The sequence below is a fragment of the Chelon labrosus genome (genome assembly GCF_963514085.1).
Source record: "Chelon labrosus genome assembly, chromosome: 18".
Classification (NCBI taxonomy): Eukaryota; Metazoa; Chordata; class Actinopteri; order Mugiliformes; family Mugilidae; genus Chelon; species Chelon labrosus.
The window spans coordinates 8,828,563-8,843,211 of NC_140351.1; the positions used below are offsets into that span (position 1 = coordinate 8,828,563).

General features: G+C 42.8%; 1 protein-coding gene across 2 annotated transcripts; it reads left to right on the plus strand.

Moving 5' to 3' along the window:
* The first annotated feature begins 1,463 nt into the window (after positions 1–1,463).
* Positions 1,464–13,787, plus strand: ipo4 (importin 4). 2 transcript variants are annotated; one of them, XM_084566516.1, is made up of 30 exons: positions 1,464–1,968; positions 2,251–2,337; positions 2,435–2,514; positions 2,633–2,674; positions 2,771–2,900; positions 2,991–3,170; positions 3,302–3,367; positions 3,482–3,583; positions 3,699–3,782; positions 4,328–4,483; positions 4,592–4,645; positions 5,686–5,795; positions 5,956–6,064; positions 6,300–6,429; positions 6,652–6,765; positions 7,055–7,168; positions 7,307–7,430; positions 7,574–7,685; positions 7,774–7,898; positions 8,008–8,085; positions 8,320–8,377; positions 9,334–9,439; positions 9,645–9,838; positions 9,998–10,048; positions 10,178–10,303; positions 10,819–11,045; positions 11,134–11,266; positions 11,375–11,479; positions 12,047–12,116; positions 12,398–13,787. In XM_084566516.1, the coding sequence occupies exons 1-30, from the start codon at positions 1,897–1,899 to the stop codon at positions 12,526–12,528; spliced, it is 3,270 nt and encodes a 1,089-aa protein (XP_084422642.1). In that variant the 5' UTR covers positions 1,464–1,896; the 3' UTR covers positions 12,529–13,787. The 2 variants fall into 2 exon arrangements, with proteins under 2 accessions (XP_084422642.1, XP_084422643.1); XM_084566517.1 differs by having other exon boundaries at positions 3,308–3,367.
* Positions 13,788–14,649: the final 862 nt, after the last annotated feature.

Below are 14,649 nucleotides of genomic sequence, written 5' to 3' on the forward strand. Positions count from 1 at the left end.
CAGTATTACAACTTGGTGTATAAAAAATAAACATCCTTTCCGTGTCAGCATATTCGGGCAAGAGATTTGTCTTTGCAACTGGATGTTTCAAATTCCAACCATATATATCAGTATATAATCTTTAGTGCGTTTTAACCCATGAGCATGAGTCTGTTGAGTTTCCCTGTTACATGACTAATTATGTTTACATGAGCCTCGGTTCCAGATCGCTACACTAAAAATAGCACCTGGGCCTCAATGACGAATCATTTTTGAACTACTAAATTGTCTCAGCATTATTAGAAATCCAAATATAGATCCAAGGCTGTGCAGCCTCTTAATTTGCTAATTGAACAGGATTTCAAACTTATTTTTAGCTGTTTCCACTACACTGTACTACACTGTAGCTTCAAATCCCAACGCCCAGCTGGCTTGGACATGTTCACACAAACAACTTTCCCCCCCATCTGCAGACCTTTTCATAAAGATGATTTAGATTAGCCCAGGCATTACCATTCAAATGTTGTTTGTGTTCTCCCTCCTTCTCTGTATTGACGTGGTAATGATTCAGTTAGGAGTGAAATGATGTGGGGACATTGAGCCTAATGGGTACATTAGCATTTCCAACTGAACTCTGGCCGGACAGGGTGTGTTTGGGGGTCTGATCCTGTATGACAGTCTACAGGAGGGGGGTTGATGAACAGGTGGGCAGGGCATTAGCATTGGTATGTGCTGAGGGGATTACAGGTTGACCTTTGACGACAGAACAGTGCTGTACTGCAATCTGGTTTTAACTATGTTTGTGCCAGGGAATTAAGAAAGGCAAAGCTAAAATAAGATGCACGAGTTACAACCCATGCATGTGCACCATTTGAATTATATTCTACATTTGTACTGCCACTACGTGAACATTTGATCATTTCTAAACAAGTCAAAGCAAATAAATCAAATGATAAATAATCTGCAGCGTGCAGAGAGCAGAATAGTCACTGAAGCTATGTTTCCAGTAAAAGGGTTTTATAATGAAATGTACAATGCAATGTTTTAAAAGTCTGCCAAAGTGATCTTTCGTGTGGCTGCCTTGTAGACTAATCCAACTTTTCCCAAACAAACTGCTTTGATTCAGATATGCTTCTGTACTGCAGATCTGTCGGTAAGAGTATCCTAGTTTAAATTTTAAATCAGTGATGAGTTATTTTAATCCAATAATATATAGTATAATAATAATTTGAGTCTTTAGGGGAAAATAAACCAGTTCTGATAAGAATAATGAGTTATTAAAAATTATATACATGAACAAACATTTTGATCTCAATCCCTTTTTATCATACAGAGATGTTAACGAGTTAAGTGCAGAGTGGATGATTTTCAGTAGAAACGAACGTGTTTCTTGCTGTTTTTACAATTAATTAATAAACTATTTATTTACTCATAAGGAAAAAACAACAACAAGAAAACCCCTCTCTAAAGTGAGGATTTAAACATATTGCACCATGGCCTCCTGTCCCGGTGTAGGCGCTGTTTTTCTTCTCCGTCAGACAGAAAACGCTAAAATCCGGAGGTCCCTTTAACTCAACTCACATGGAAACTACTGGCCGGTTCTGCTCCGCGTGCTGGTGTTGGAGCGTTCACGGACCAGGCCGAGCTGGAGGCTCGAATCTCAACGTCTCTGCGCGTCGGCTCGAAAATTTCATCCACACACGACTCTTTAAAAAGTTAATTTCACGAAGAAAAAACAAAAAAGTCGCCGGCAAGTCTTTAAACCGGACCAGATAGAGGGGCAGTGTTTACATATTTGACAGGTGCGGCATACTCGGGTTGTCACACCGCGAAAGGGACGTCATCTTTTTCCGTTTTATTTAGAAATATCAACGGTTACCAGAAGATTAACTGGAGGTGACAGCTCTGAGCTGAGCTATGGAGATGACACAGGAACTTGAGCAATTTCTTTTACAGCTGGCACAGCCTGACAACGCTGTCATTCAGCAGGTAAAGCCCCCAGAATAACTTATTTTTTTTTTAAAGTTAGCACTGATTTTGCCTGATAAATGGTGAGTTTGAAAACTAACGGTTAGAGGTTACCGTTAGCTAACGTTCGTTTAGTTACGGTTAGCCAACTATCTGACCGTTTCCCATGATATTTAGGACCACTCCGTTCAAACATTAGCCTCTAACTGGCAGTAAATTAGCTAGCAGACATTGGGTGCCCTGTGTTTTCTATGTATTTGATTTGTGTGAAACTTAAATCTCTTTTTTTTTTGTCTTCTTTAGGCCACAGCCAAGCTGAAACAGGCTTTCAAAGAGCCAACCATTATACCAGCCCTGTGTGCTGTCATGAGCGGCTCCCAAAACCCCCAGGTATTATGAGTGAGAGGAGTGATTTAACCACACAGTCTATCACTGCATGCTTTCATCTTTGTATAGTAAATAAAATAATTTTCTCCCTTCCACGCAGGTTCGTCAGTCGGCTGCGGTGATGCTGAGGTTGAGAGTGAAGAAGCACTGGAAGAAGATCAGCCCTAATGACAGAGAGAGGTTTGATTTGTAACTTTTAATTTAAAAAAAATTCCCCTACCATTGTGCACGCACGCACACCGTTGCTATATTTGAAACTAAGCTGAGTTAGTTGCAGTGTTTGCCTTTGTTCACACAGCCTCAAAGCAGTGGTGTTGCAGACCTTCATGCAGGAAACCGAGTAAGTGATAAAGATACACATGCAGCTATACACATATGTGAGATGTCACGTATCTGTGTGACTGAATTGTCGAATTGTTGTATCTCTCCTTTGCAGGCACACCGTGCAGCATGCTCTGTCCCAACTGTGTGCAGTTATGGTTAAGCATGAGACACCGGACCGCTGGCCTGCCCTGCTGCAGCTTCTCAATCAAGCCACAAAGAGCAGCAACCCTCATGACAGACAGGTACACTAATCGTGGATTATCTAGGTATTAAGAGAAGGTGTTTTTCTTGTGTCATATTGTGTATTGATGCCTATACTCTTGTTCAACCAGGTTGGCCTCCTGCTGCTAAATAAGGTGATGGAGTCCAACCCTGAGCCGTTCAAGCCTCACTACGCCCAGCTGCTACAGCTGTTTAGTGTTGTGCTACAGGACCACAACAACCCAACGGCCTTGTACTACTGCATCCTCACTCTCACAGCCATAGCTGCATTCACCGGCAAAGAAGAGATGGTGAGGCAGTGCTGCCTTACTTTTCTACTTACCAGCGTGCTTTACGTTGGAGGCATCAAAAATTAAGTTTAAAATGTGATAATTTGAAAATATTGGAAGAGACTTCGTAATGACATGTTGGTGTCCCACAGAACCAGATGCGTTCTATGATCCCAAGTCTGATCGTTGCTCTGAAACACCTTATCAAGGCTGATGAGGTAAATTGTTTTTACATTTTTGAAGACATTTTGACAACTGTTGTTCCTGTTGTGATTTAAAATGAGAGATAAATCAGGCCGCTGTAACTACTGGGTTTATCTGTGTCTGCACAGGTCCAAGCCAGTGAGGCTATGGAAGTGTTAAATGAGCTCATAGAGAGTGAGGTGTCCATTGTTGTCCCTCACATTGCTGACATTGTCCGTTTCTGCTTGGAGGTTGGTTCTGAATGCCCTTTCTCTTCTGGCTTTGCGTGTCATTTAAATTCCTAATCTGCCAAATTACAGTGTATATGTTATTTGAATGAGAATTTTAACAACATGTTTGTCCTAGGTGGGCGGTGACACCACACTGACTGACTCTTTGCGAGTCAAAGCACTCTTTTGCATTGCGTGCCTCATCAAGTTGAAGAGCAAGGTAAAGTTTTCAACCAGCTCCAAAAAATCAATGGCCTATATGTTTCTTTTGATTTGTAATGAGTCAGAAGGCTTAAGAATGAGACAACAACTGGATATATTATTTAAAGAATATAGTGGACTAATGTACCTCAGTATTGTCCTTAAGACAGTTAAAATGGTTAAAGTTTTATACTCGGACAATAGTATTAGATTTTGACACAGTTATCAAGTTACTGCACTGATTGCAAATTAGTTATTTTGGGGGAAATTGGCTCAACAAATGTGTTGTCTTGTTTGCCTTGTCCAGTTATAATGCACTGGCAGGTATGGGAAACTTTCTTAAAAGACAGGAGATGATGCCACAGCTTAGTGATACTTTTAATGCTCCTTAAATAAAAGGCTCATCTCAGACAGTTCCCAGCTTCTGTCTAGCATGTCTTCTTAAATCTGCTTAAGCTGAAATCCTAATAACTTTCTCTGCAGCATGCATCGAGCAGCTTGACCAGTAACAAAGTTTGATTCAGTAGCAGTAATAAAAATTCTAATCTCTTCTATGCTTTGTAGACTGTGCTGAAGCAGAAGCTGCTGAGCCCCATCCTGCAGGCCATTTTTCCTCTACTGATTGCAGCACCTCCACCTGGTGAGCAGGACCCAGAAGATGAAGAGGACGACAACGAAGACGGCACAGACAACGAAAATCCCAAACATGCTGCTGCTCAGGTGGAGGAATAATATTTATTAATTTTCATATTGAGCGATTGCTTTGTGTATTGTTCGATGACTTTTACTTTGTAGTCTGCAGTTCTAATATTTAACTTGTCTTTCCAGATTATTGACACTATGGCACTACACATGCCTCCAGAGAAACTGTTCCAACAGCTAGTAAGTTCTCTAGATGTTAATTAAAGCTAATGGAGTTTCACTACTATTTTTTTTCAAAAAACAGACTCTGTTGTGTCTTATCCAGAAAGCGTTTAAAAAAGGCAACTGGACTTGTAGAGTTTTTGAGAAGACGTTTCACCACTCATCTTAGTAGCTTCTTCAGTTCTATGGCACTGGTGGGAAGTTTGTAGCCTGGGTGCCAGCCGAACTTAGTCCCGCCCACAACATTTTTTGGTCTGGAAGTTCGGTCTGGTGTCGCTCCGTTAAGGTGCAATTATGCTCGAACAGAAGCTGTTCGTACCAATCAGATTCTCAGGGCGGGCTTTATACGATGATGGACAGATGATCAACAGTAACGTAACCACGTCACCAAAGAGCGCTTGGGTTGAATTTGTTTACAACAAAGATGGCTGCCGCTGGAGAACTGAGATGTGTAGATTCTGCCATCGACTCTGTTCTAGAAGATATTGACCGCGCATTAATTTTAAAAGAGGAACAGATAAATGCGATCAAGGCATTTGTTAATCGGAAAGATGTTTTTGCCGTCCTTCCAAGCTGGCTCCGATGGTCACTAAGAAGATGGGACACAACCTGCGTCGCACACTCTGTTGCTCTGATTGGTTATAGGTCTATCCAATTGAGTGCAGAGGCATTTTTTTTCCTGGTTCGGTTGAAACACGCCCCATAATCACAGCCCAGTAGAGCGGTACCAGACTCACATTCTGACTAGAATTGAGTATGGCTACGTCAGGCTAGGAAGTTTGAGGTTTAAATGGGAAACTCTGTGGGTGACCCATCATGGTTGCTTACACAAACAAGCTGGTTTCTGATGGGTCACCCACAGAGTTTTCTATTTAAACCTCAAACGTCCCACCATTCCCTTAGAACTGAAGAAGCTACTCGGATGAGTGGTGAGACGTTTTCTCAAAAACTCTACAAGTCCAGTTGCTTTTTTTTTTTTTTTAAAACGCTTTTTGTATGTACGATGACCTGAATGACTGAGAACCTTCATAGACGTTCTGTTGTGTCTTGTGTCATAGATGCCCCTCACTCAGACCTGCCTCGCCAGTGATAACCCCTACCAGAGGAAAGGTGGTCTCATGTGTCTTGCTGTACTGGCTGAAGGATGTGCAGACCACATACGCACTAAGTACGTCCAGTAAATACGTTCTCTTGAGTTCCTCTTTCAATAACGTATCTTATTTGGAGGAACCACATATTTTTAAGAAGTGAAACCTCAGTATTGTTGTTTGTTGGGTGACTTACAACAATCAGCAGCGTTTAAGTGTATGCTTGTGTGTGTACGATAGGATGCTGTCGTCAGTGCTGCAGACAGTGTGCCAGAGTCTTTCTGACACTAATCAGGTGGTGCGCAGTGCCGGCCTTTTTGCCCTCGGACAATTCTCCGAACATTTACAGGTGCGTCAAAGCCACATACCATCAGCATGTAGTACAGACCTTTGCATACATGCTGTTATACTGCTATTTTGAATCTACTGACATTTACTTAGTTTGGATCCATTCAGCTTGTATTATAGTGAACATGTGTGTGCACCCTGAATCTATAGTTTTACAGAATACACCAATTATTAGGGTTAAGTTCTTCTCTCAGTTTCTTTTATTTACTCAGTTTATTTCGTTCTCTGCTTCCCAGCCTGAAGTGAGCACATACTGTGCAGAGTTGATGCCTTTGCTGTTGGGCTACCTTTCGTCCTTGAACAATGCCAAGGTCGGCCACGTCACTAAAGCCTTTTACGCCTTAGAGAACTTCATGGAAAACTTGGGTAAGCTGAAAAACTAAAAGGTTCACACGTTAGCAGAGCTCTCACACATTGCCCACCTCGAGAGAGAAAACACACAACTTCCAGAGAAGTAAAGTTTCCTGAGTTCCTTTAAAAATATTCTACCTTTTCTAGGAAACACAAAAAAAGTCCAATATTTAACTAAACAACATACCAACATACAATGATTCTCATGCTACTGTTTGGTTTTTGTTTGTTTCACAGGAGCTGGCATTGAGCCCTACCTGCCCACCCTGATGGACACTATGTTGTCTGCTCTCAACAACACCGACAGCCCCAAGATTAAAGAACTAGCTGTGTCTGCCATAGGTGCCATAGGTAGGACACTCTCAAGGATTCATCCAGGGAGCTGCACAGGACTAGCCTAGCTTAGCCAGACCTATTTAAACTGCAGAGAAAAAAATCCTCTGGAACATAATCTGTTTCCAATGGAATGACTCTAGAACAACTTTCCATCACAAAGAAAATTGTGGGTAGTTGATATTGGGTCTGGCTTTGAGGCTAGTGCATGAGAAGAATCATGCATATTTCTGTCTCTTTCTGTTGTTAATTCTTAAATCAAAAGGAAGTGGCCAATTACATTTACTATTAATGACTTTGTTAACAGCCAATGCTGCCAAGGAGTTGTTGGTTCCCTACTTTCCACCAGTTATTGAAAGCCTGAAGGGCTTCCTGACTGCCACCACAGAGGAAATGAGGTCTCTGCAGACGCAGTCGTTGGGTAAGTAAACCTCACACAGACTGGTATCTAAACCAGTCTGTGGTTCTTTTTTTTTTTTTATTACAGCAGATATGACTTTGCTCAGCCCTTTAAAGTCAGCCACTAAGGATGATGATCGTGTTTTGTTGTCACTCTCAGATACTCTCTCTGTGCTGGCCCGTACCATCGGCAAAGATTTCTTCAGTCCTCTTGCTGCAGAGTGTGTTCAGCTGGGCCTCAACCTCACCGACACCATCGATGACCCTGACCTGAGACGCTGCACGTATGTTGCCTTGTGCTTCTTTTTATACTGTATCTTTGTTGTTGTCATCAAAGATAATTGTATTACAGAACACCTTAAGTGCCCTTAAATATCAGCTCTTCTGCAACTTTTATTTACCGTCTCTCTGTCTTTCCCTCTCTCAGGTACAGTCTGTATTCTGCTGTATCCACAGTCAGCCCTGAGTGCCTGACTCCTCACCTCACTGCCATAACGACCGTCATGCTGCTCGCCCTGAAGTCCAATGAAGGCATCACGGTATTTAGTAACCATGCAGTCCTCTTTGATAATTCATCACATAACTGATACCGCGTTTCACCTTGCATCATCCTCTTTTTCTGTTCAGGCTCACCTTGAGGAGGACAAGACCTTTGTCCTGCTGGACGATGACGATGACGACGACAATGAGGCAAAAGATGCGGATGATTTCTTGGAAGATGAGCCAGAGACGGATGTCCTCGATGTTGCAGGGTAGGGCTCAGACACATGTACACATTCACATGCACGTCTACATGGACTTGACCTGTTTATCAAAAGGCTGCTGTTACTCACCCTGATGCCACATCTGTCTGTCCCTCAGGTTCAGTGTAGAAAATGCCTATATTGATGAGAAGGAGGATGCCTGTGATGCACTGGGAGAGATTGCCTTCAGCACTGGGTAATATATGTAATTACAGAGAGTGTAGTCTTTGCTTTTTAACTCCAGTTTGACTTTACGCTCAGAAATCTTGCTGTTATATAAGATGTCATGCCTAAAATGAAATTCTTCTTAAAGAATGAAGAATATTTACTGCCAGATTTTTCAGGATGTGGTCTTAAACCTGTTTCCTTGTGTATATATTTTTTTGTTGTTGTTGTTTTTAACTCGTGTTGCCGTGGTTTCTCCTGACAGTGCTGCCTTCCAGCCCTTCCTGGAGTCCAGCTTCCAGCAGGTTTACGAGATGAGAGATGTAAGTCACTCTGGCTGGCTGGTCTATCCATTCTGTGACTAATGTGCTGTGAAGGCTGCTTTTTGTTGTCTGTATTCGTGTATACCTGGTGTCTCTGCGGCTTTGTGTTTAGTTCTAAATGGAGGTATCGGTAGGCAGATTAATAATGTCATGAACGCTTAACATGTCTTATATCATTCATTACCTCGTGCCAAGATGAGATTAAAAGCTACTTGATTTTCTCTGTAACCACCAATAGCCCACGGTAAGAGCTATATTGGAATTACCAAGATGACCAATCTACATATAAAAAGATATTGGTTTAATTCACTAAAACTTACAGGCTTGTTTTGTGATGTGTAAGTTGCTGATTCAAAGTCTGCATTTCCTCCTCATAACAAGAAGGTTTAAACCCTATTGAAGTTGACTGAGGCCTTTCTGCTGTTTTGCATGGCTTTCTCCTACCTCATAAAACATGCTTGTTGATGAATAGTGCTCCCACTTGTCCTCACCGAGGCTCTCACGTCACATTTGCGTAAGGTCCACATGCACTGCATTGTCAGCTTTTAACTAATTAGGACAGGTTGGGCTCGGGATATGAACATCCCTTCCAGACTAATAAAGGGTAGTAAGACTGATAATAAATTATTAATCAGCCTCCTTGATTATTGACTCTTCATTTTCCAGCGGCCAAAGCTTATTGGTGCTGCCAGAGTGTCAGGGTCAGCTCTATAGTCGGTCCCCTGATCCCGGTTGCAAATTGATGTCTTTTTAAATGAACACTTGAGAAGGACCGCTGTCTGCTAATATGGAACTTGAACCCCTGTCTTCCTATTGAGAGATGGTCTCTCCTCTTGTGACCCCATTAACCTGTCATTTGTGTGTGTGCACGTGCCTTTTTTGCTCTGCACAGCTCTGCTCATTAGACTGTAACTTGATGCTTTTTTGTATCCTCCCTCGCTTCCCTCCCTCCCTAGTTTCCCCACGAGGACGTCCGCAGGGCAGCGTTTGGAGCCATGGGCCAGTTTTGTCGCGCTCAGCACAAAGTGTGGAAGGAGAATCCCATTGAGGCCAACCACCAGGGTAACGGATACAGAAATGGGCAGAACTGCTTTCTGCTGTAGTGGAGATTTTTAATTAACAAAATGAGGCCAAATAAAACAAGACACACTTATTATATCCAATTGCAAATAGTAAGGTAGAGGCCCACTAACTTAAAAATGTTTTTAAGATGATGTCAAATGTATATCAATGCTCATTTTATCTTCCTCTTGTGCCCCTCACCCAGCCCTGTTGAAGCTGCTGGACGTTGTGCTTCCTTGCTTTGTGGAAACGGTGCGCACAGAGAAAGAGCGCCTGGTTGTAATGGGCATCCTGGAAACTATGAACAATGTCATCAAGTCCTGCAAGGAGGAGGTTTTCAGGAACCCTTCACGCCTTCAAGAGGTCAGCCACGTCATCCGTGATGTGCTCAAGAAAAAGGTGAGATTAGGGGAGACTAATGGTGAAAAGCAGATCATGGCTGCATTAATCAAAGATAAGATTGCTAAAATAATTTGACATGAATTATATTTTATTGGTGAAAGTTGTATTATAAAATATTCAACAATTGTTTTTCTTGTTTTTTTTCTGTCTGCTCAGACTATTTGTCAGGATGGTGGTGGCGATGAAGCTGATGATGATGAACAGCAGGTGTGCAAACTGTCACAAACAAGTTTATTTACAAATGAGACATAAATGTGATCTGTTCTTGAGGAATGAGAGGTTGGGATTTCCTGGCTGTTTTAATTGAGTTCTTTTTATATATTTGTTCTTCTTCAGGCGGAGTACGATGCCATGCTTCAGGAGTTTGCTGGGGAGGGAATCCCCTTGGTGGCCTCTTCTGTTTCTGCGGACAAATTTTCCCCTTTCCTCAACGATCTGCTGCCACTCCTCATGAGCAAAACTGTGAGTCTGGACACGCTGACAAGGACATGAGTTTGATAGAATCCAATTTATTCAAGCATTGTTTAACACAACTATCCCAGCCTTCTGTCTTAGAGACGAAAATTAAATGAATGTAACGAAAAAAATGAAACTGCTTATTCCTCACAAAGTACAGAAAAGGAAAAAATAATAATTTGACTTGTCTGCTTAAATATAAAATTGGCAGTGGTTGCTTGGAAATGTGATTGCTTTTGTAGGAACAAGGATGCCTGGCAGCAGAGGCATGGCAGTCTGAACAGTTCAGCAGTTTTAAAGGCAAACAAATAAGCAAATCATCATGCATCGTTTGTCATCTTCTGAAGTGGAAGATTGTAGAAACAAAAAAGCAAAAGTAGTCTTCCTTTTTGCTTGTAGAAGGTGCTTAGCAACTATAAAACAAGCTTCCCCCTGTAAAGACTGTGATGTGATAGTTTAACATTCGAAGCAAAGGCCTCATGTCATTGTTTTTTTTTCTTTGATGCTTTTTATCTTCAAAGAAATCCTCATGCACAGTGGCCGAGCGGTCCTTCTCTGTGGGCACCATTGGAGAAATCCTCCAAGCCCTGGTCAATGTGTCCGGGGGGCGGGGACTGGCGGGCCGGCTGTCCAATCGTTTGCTTCCTGTGCTGGTAGCCGGAGTGAGGGACAGTGATGCTGAGGTTCGCAACAACAGCGTATTCGGACTGGGATGTTTGGCCCAGGCAGCTGGACCCATCATTGTATCGTATCCTTACCTGTGTGGAAAAACCATTGTGTATCCATGGAAGAAAAAAAAAAAAAAAAAGTCTGTTCCTTAGCTAAGTGTGTCCCAGTGACTATCCCATGATGCTCTCTGTGTTTTCCAACCTGCTGTCCAAGGAATCAAACCTCAGGGTGATTGACAACCTCTGCGGTGCCCTCTGCAGGATGATCATGAGTAACGTGGAAGCTGTCCCTCTGGAGCAGGCATGTCTTTTCAAGAGGATTTTAGACGACTAACGTTTAATACAACTCATTATCACGACTAAAAACATCACTAGGAAACTAATAACTAATAACACTTCTCATTGACAGGTCGTACCTGCTCTGGTGGCCCGTCTTCCACTCAAAGAGGACATGGAGGAGAATAAGACAGTGTTCGGCTGCTTGGCTATGCTCTACACACACAGTCCTGCAATGGTACAGTACAAAGCCATTCACATTAACAGTGTTTCCAGTGTAGATCTGACTGTGGCCATCTTGGTTATGTCAAACACCTCCTGACTCCTGGCTAATTTACAAATGGATCTCAAGTTGAGCTGAGGCCAGAGGGTGACACCTGGACGGACAGTTAGCAGCCTGTGAGGACACCCAGTTGTCTGTAACTCTCAGAGAAGCCATTAGCAGACTGTAAACATGTTCAGTGACCTGGAGGTCTGTGGGGACTGGTTCCCTTTTGGAGCCACCCTCAAGTGGCCTTTAGAGGAACCGAAACATTTGGTGCTTCTGTGTTGTGAATCGACCGCTATCACACCAGTGGTTTTAGTAATTTTTTATTATGTGTTGTTAATGTTAAACAGTGTATAATTTCAGTCAAACACAGTATGATTACAGCATTGTGCTATCCTTACAAATCAAGACAAATGTAGCTTTGCAATATTCAGAAACCTGAACATTTGATACTCAAGATGGTTAGATGAATCCATCTCAGACATGCTGCAGATGTTGATATTAAACGTAACCATGTTTTTCTTTCTCTCATTTCAGATTGTGAAGTTAATGAAACCAATAGTTGCGTCTTCCATTCATGTTGTCGGCAACAAGGACGTTGATAACGGTAACGATCTCTGTCCTTTCATTCTGCTGAGTGTCTCTGACTCACTAGGTCAATGGCCTCAGACTCAATTCTTGCTGATTCATTGTGGTCAAGCTCTTTGTACAACTAAACAAAAAGAAAACCACAGCTAAAACGCTTCTTCGTTTCATTTTCATGTTCCATCTCATTGATCGTCCTCACTGTCTCTGCACAGTACTGCTGTTCTCAGTAGCGTATTGTCTTTTAGTGTCTTTAGTACCTTTTCTGTCATCTCTAACTCTTCACTTGTCTCTTCTCCCCAGAAACCCAGAACATTTTGGCTGCAATGATAAAAGAATTTGCCCAGAAACACAGCGCAGAGTTCCAAGCGGCTGTGAAATCACTTCCTGCAGAGCAGCAGGCCAAACTCAGCGCGGCCGTCGCCGCCTCGTAGCCCACCGACACCCTCCCTGCTCTACAGTCACAGCCAGCGAAGACGAGGGATTTTTATACTGTAGGTGGAAAATGGGATAATTCTGTGTGACATTTCCTCAAAAATGATTTAAATGCAGCACTTGAACCATTCTACTAAAGTTATTATTACATTCAGCAGTTCTGCTTTTAATTTATTTGCTTATGTGCTTGCTTTCATGAAGTTTTATTACCTTTGGAGTTCCGGTTTACCAACCTGCGTTTTAGATTCTGGCTTTCCTCTCATTACTCTAAAGTGCAGCCATTAATTGTCACTGTTTCCTTTCCCACTGTTGGACAGACATCTGGCTTTGCCATCAGAGAAGCAAAAGTTGAATCTATTGATAAATGTCATTTTTCATTTCCTTCTCTCATAGTAAGTCAGCACAAAGTAACGTACGTGTTCTCTTTTAGCGCTGCCTGAATCAGAGATGTCTGCTGCTTTCAAAATAGCCGCTAGAACTCACTGACTAAACAAGCTGCTTTACCCATAGCACATTCTGGTTATGCTCAGTGACTCTATGCACTAGAATGGTTGGTGCTACTTATTAGTATGAAAACAATACAAAAGTAACATTATTTTACATATACTAAAAGATTTAACAGGATAATATGACCCTGCAAAGTTCCACTATGCAGTTAATCTCAAGCTATTCAGCCTCGCCGTAGAAAGAGAACCCGACTACATTCTGAAGCCTCTAAATAAATGCAAACTTGCATCAAAATGCAGTTTTGCTGTGGACAAGTTGACATTTATGTTAGAAAAAGAAGAGGGATGATGATGATGGGTCTTCAGATCTCCCTTTGTCCTGTTGAAATGCCAGGCTGCTGGTTCTCCATGTCTACTGCCATAGTCATCTGCACGGGTGTCAGTCCGTTCTCCCCTGATGCAGACAGAGAAGTCTTTTTAAACGCATGTCCCACTAAATCCACACAGAAATGTCTCCAAAGTGTTCATGATGAGAAGGATGAATTCAACACAACTGTAAGGAACCTATACAGGCAGCTTAACAGGTCATATCCTCTCGCTCTGTACTGTTTAATTCTGCCACTGAAGAGAAAATAAACAAACTGGTATCATTTAAACAAGTGGACCAGATTTTCACAAATTTGAGACAATCTTTTATTTGGGATGGTGTCAGTGCCTGGGGCTGTGGCACACCAGTGTGATTTGCATCACTCGGATGCTTCACCAGTTATCTGAGAGGGCGGGGCTGAGCGCTCTCTGGAGCATGGAGGTGCACATCCTTCATATTCGGATCTGAACTGAGCAAACGGCGGCACCCGCTCAAAAAAACCGCCTGAGCTGACTCTAACAACAGCAGAAATAACTTTCAAAGCTTCACGGTATTTTTCTCTGAATTAGTTTTTTTCAAATGCTTCCAGACCTGTATGCGTCTGTTTCCAGGGCAGGATGTTCATTCCAGTGCGGCAGAAGGAGCGGTCAGTGTGGGCCTCTGTGCTGTACAGGACCTCCTGCAGCTGTTTCTCTCCAGGCTTCTGGGCTTTCACTCGCACCTTTAGCAAATTTAATACATCGTTTTATGCCACCGCCTCAGAAACTCTTGCTTACATCACTGCAGATATACCTACCTCCAGGATGGTGATCTCTTTCTCCTTCAGCTTCCCCGCTTTGTTCTTCACCTGCGTCTTCTTGGTGTCAACCCACACCACCCTCTCCTTCACCTCTGATCTGGACACGAGCACAAAGTTATTAATAACAAACTTACCAGAAACGGCGTCTGTAAAGATCCCACACATCGGTGCAGACTCACTCCTGGATTCCCAGATCTGCCAGGGTGGTGTCCAAGAACGGGAAGGGTTGGTGCGCCGGGTCGGGCTGCACCTGGATGGGGAGCGTCACCGACATCGGGATGTCCCGCTCCAGTTCAACTCGTACCAACATACCGCGTGACCCAGGGACCTCCTGTTCTCCGTCGGGCTGCTCCACACTGGCCTCTCCCTCCTCCGGCAAGCTTTTTGTCTCGTCTGCAGCCAGCTTGACTTTTAAAAACAACAACAACAAATCCCTCTGCTTCTTCTTGCTCGTGTGATTCTACGATGCTCAGTGTCTGCACCGTCTGTTGTTGTTGTTGGAGACAGT

Coding starts and splice junctions, on each gene's coding strand:
- ipo4 (XM_084566516.1), top strand. CDS start 1,897: ATGGAGATGACACAGGAACTTGAGCAATTTCTTTTACAGCTGGCACAG. Junction 7,686..7,773: donor AGTCCAATGAAGGCATCACG/GTATTTAGTAAC, acceptor TTTTCTGTTCAG/GCTCACCTTGAGGAGGACAA. Junction 10,304..10,818: donor CACTCCTCATGAGCAAAACT/GTGAGTCTGGAC, acceptor TTATCTTCAAAG/AAATCCTCATGCACAGTGGC.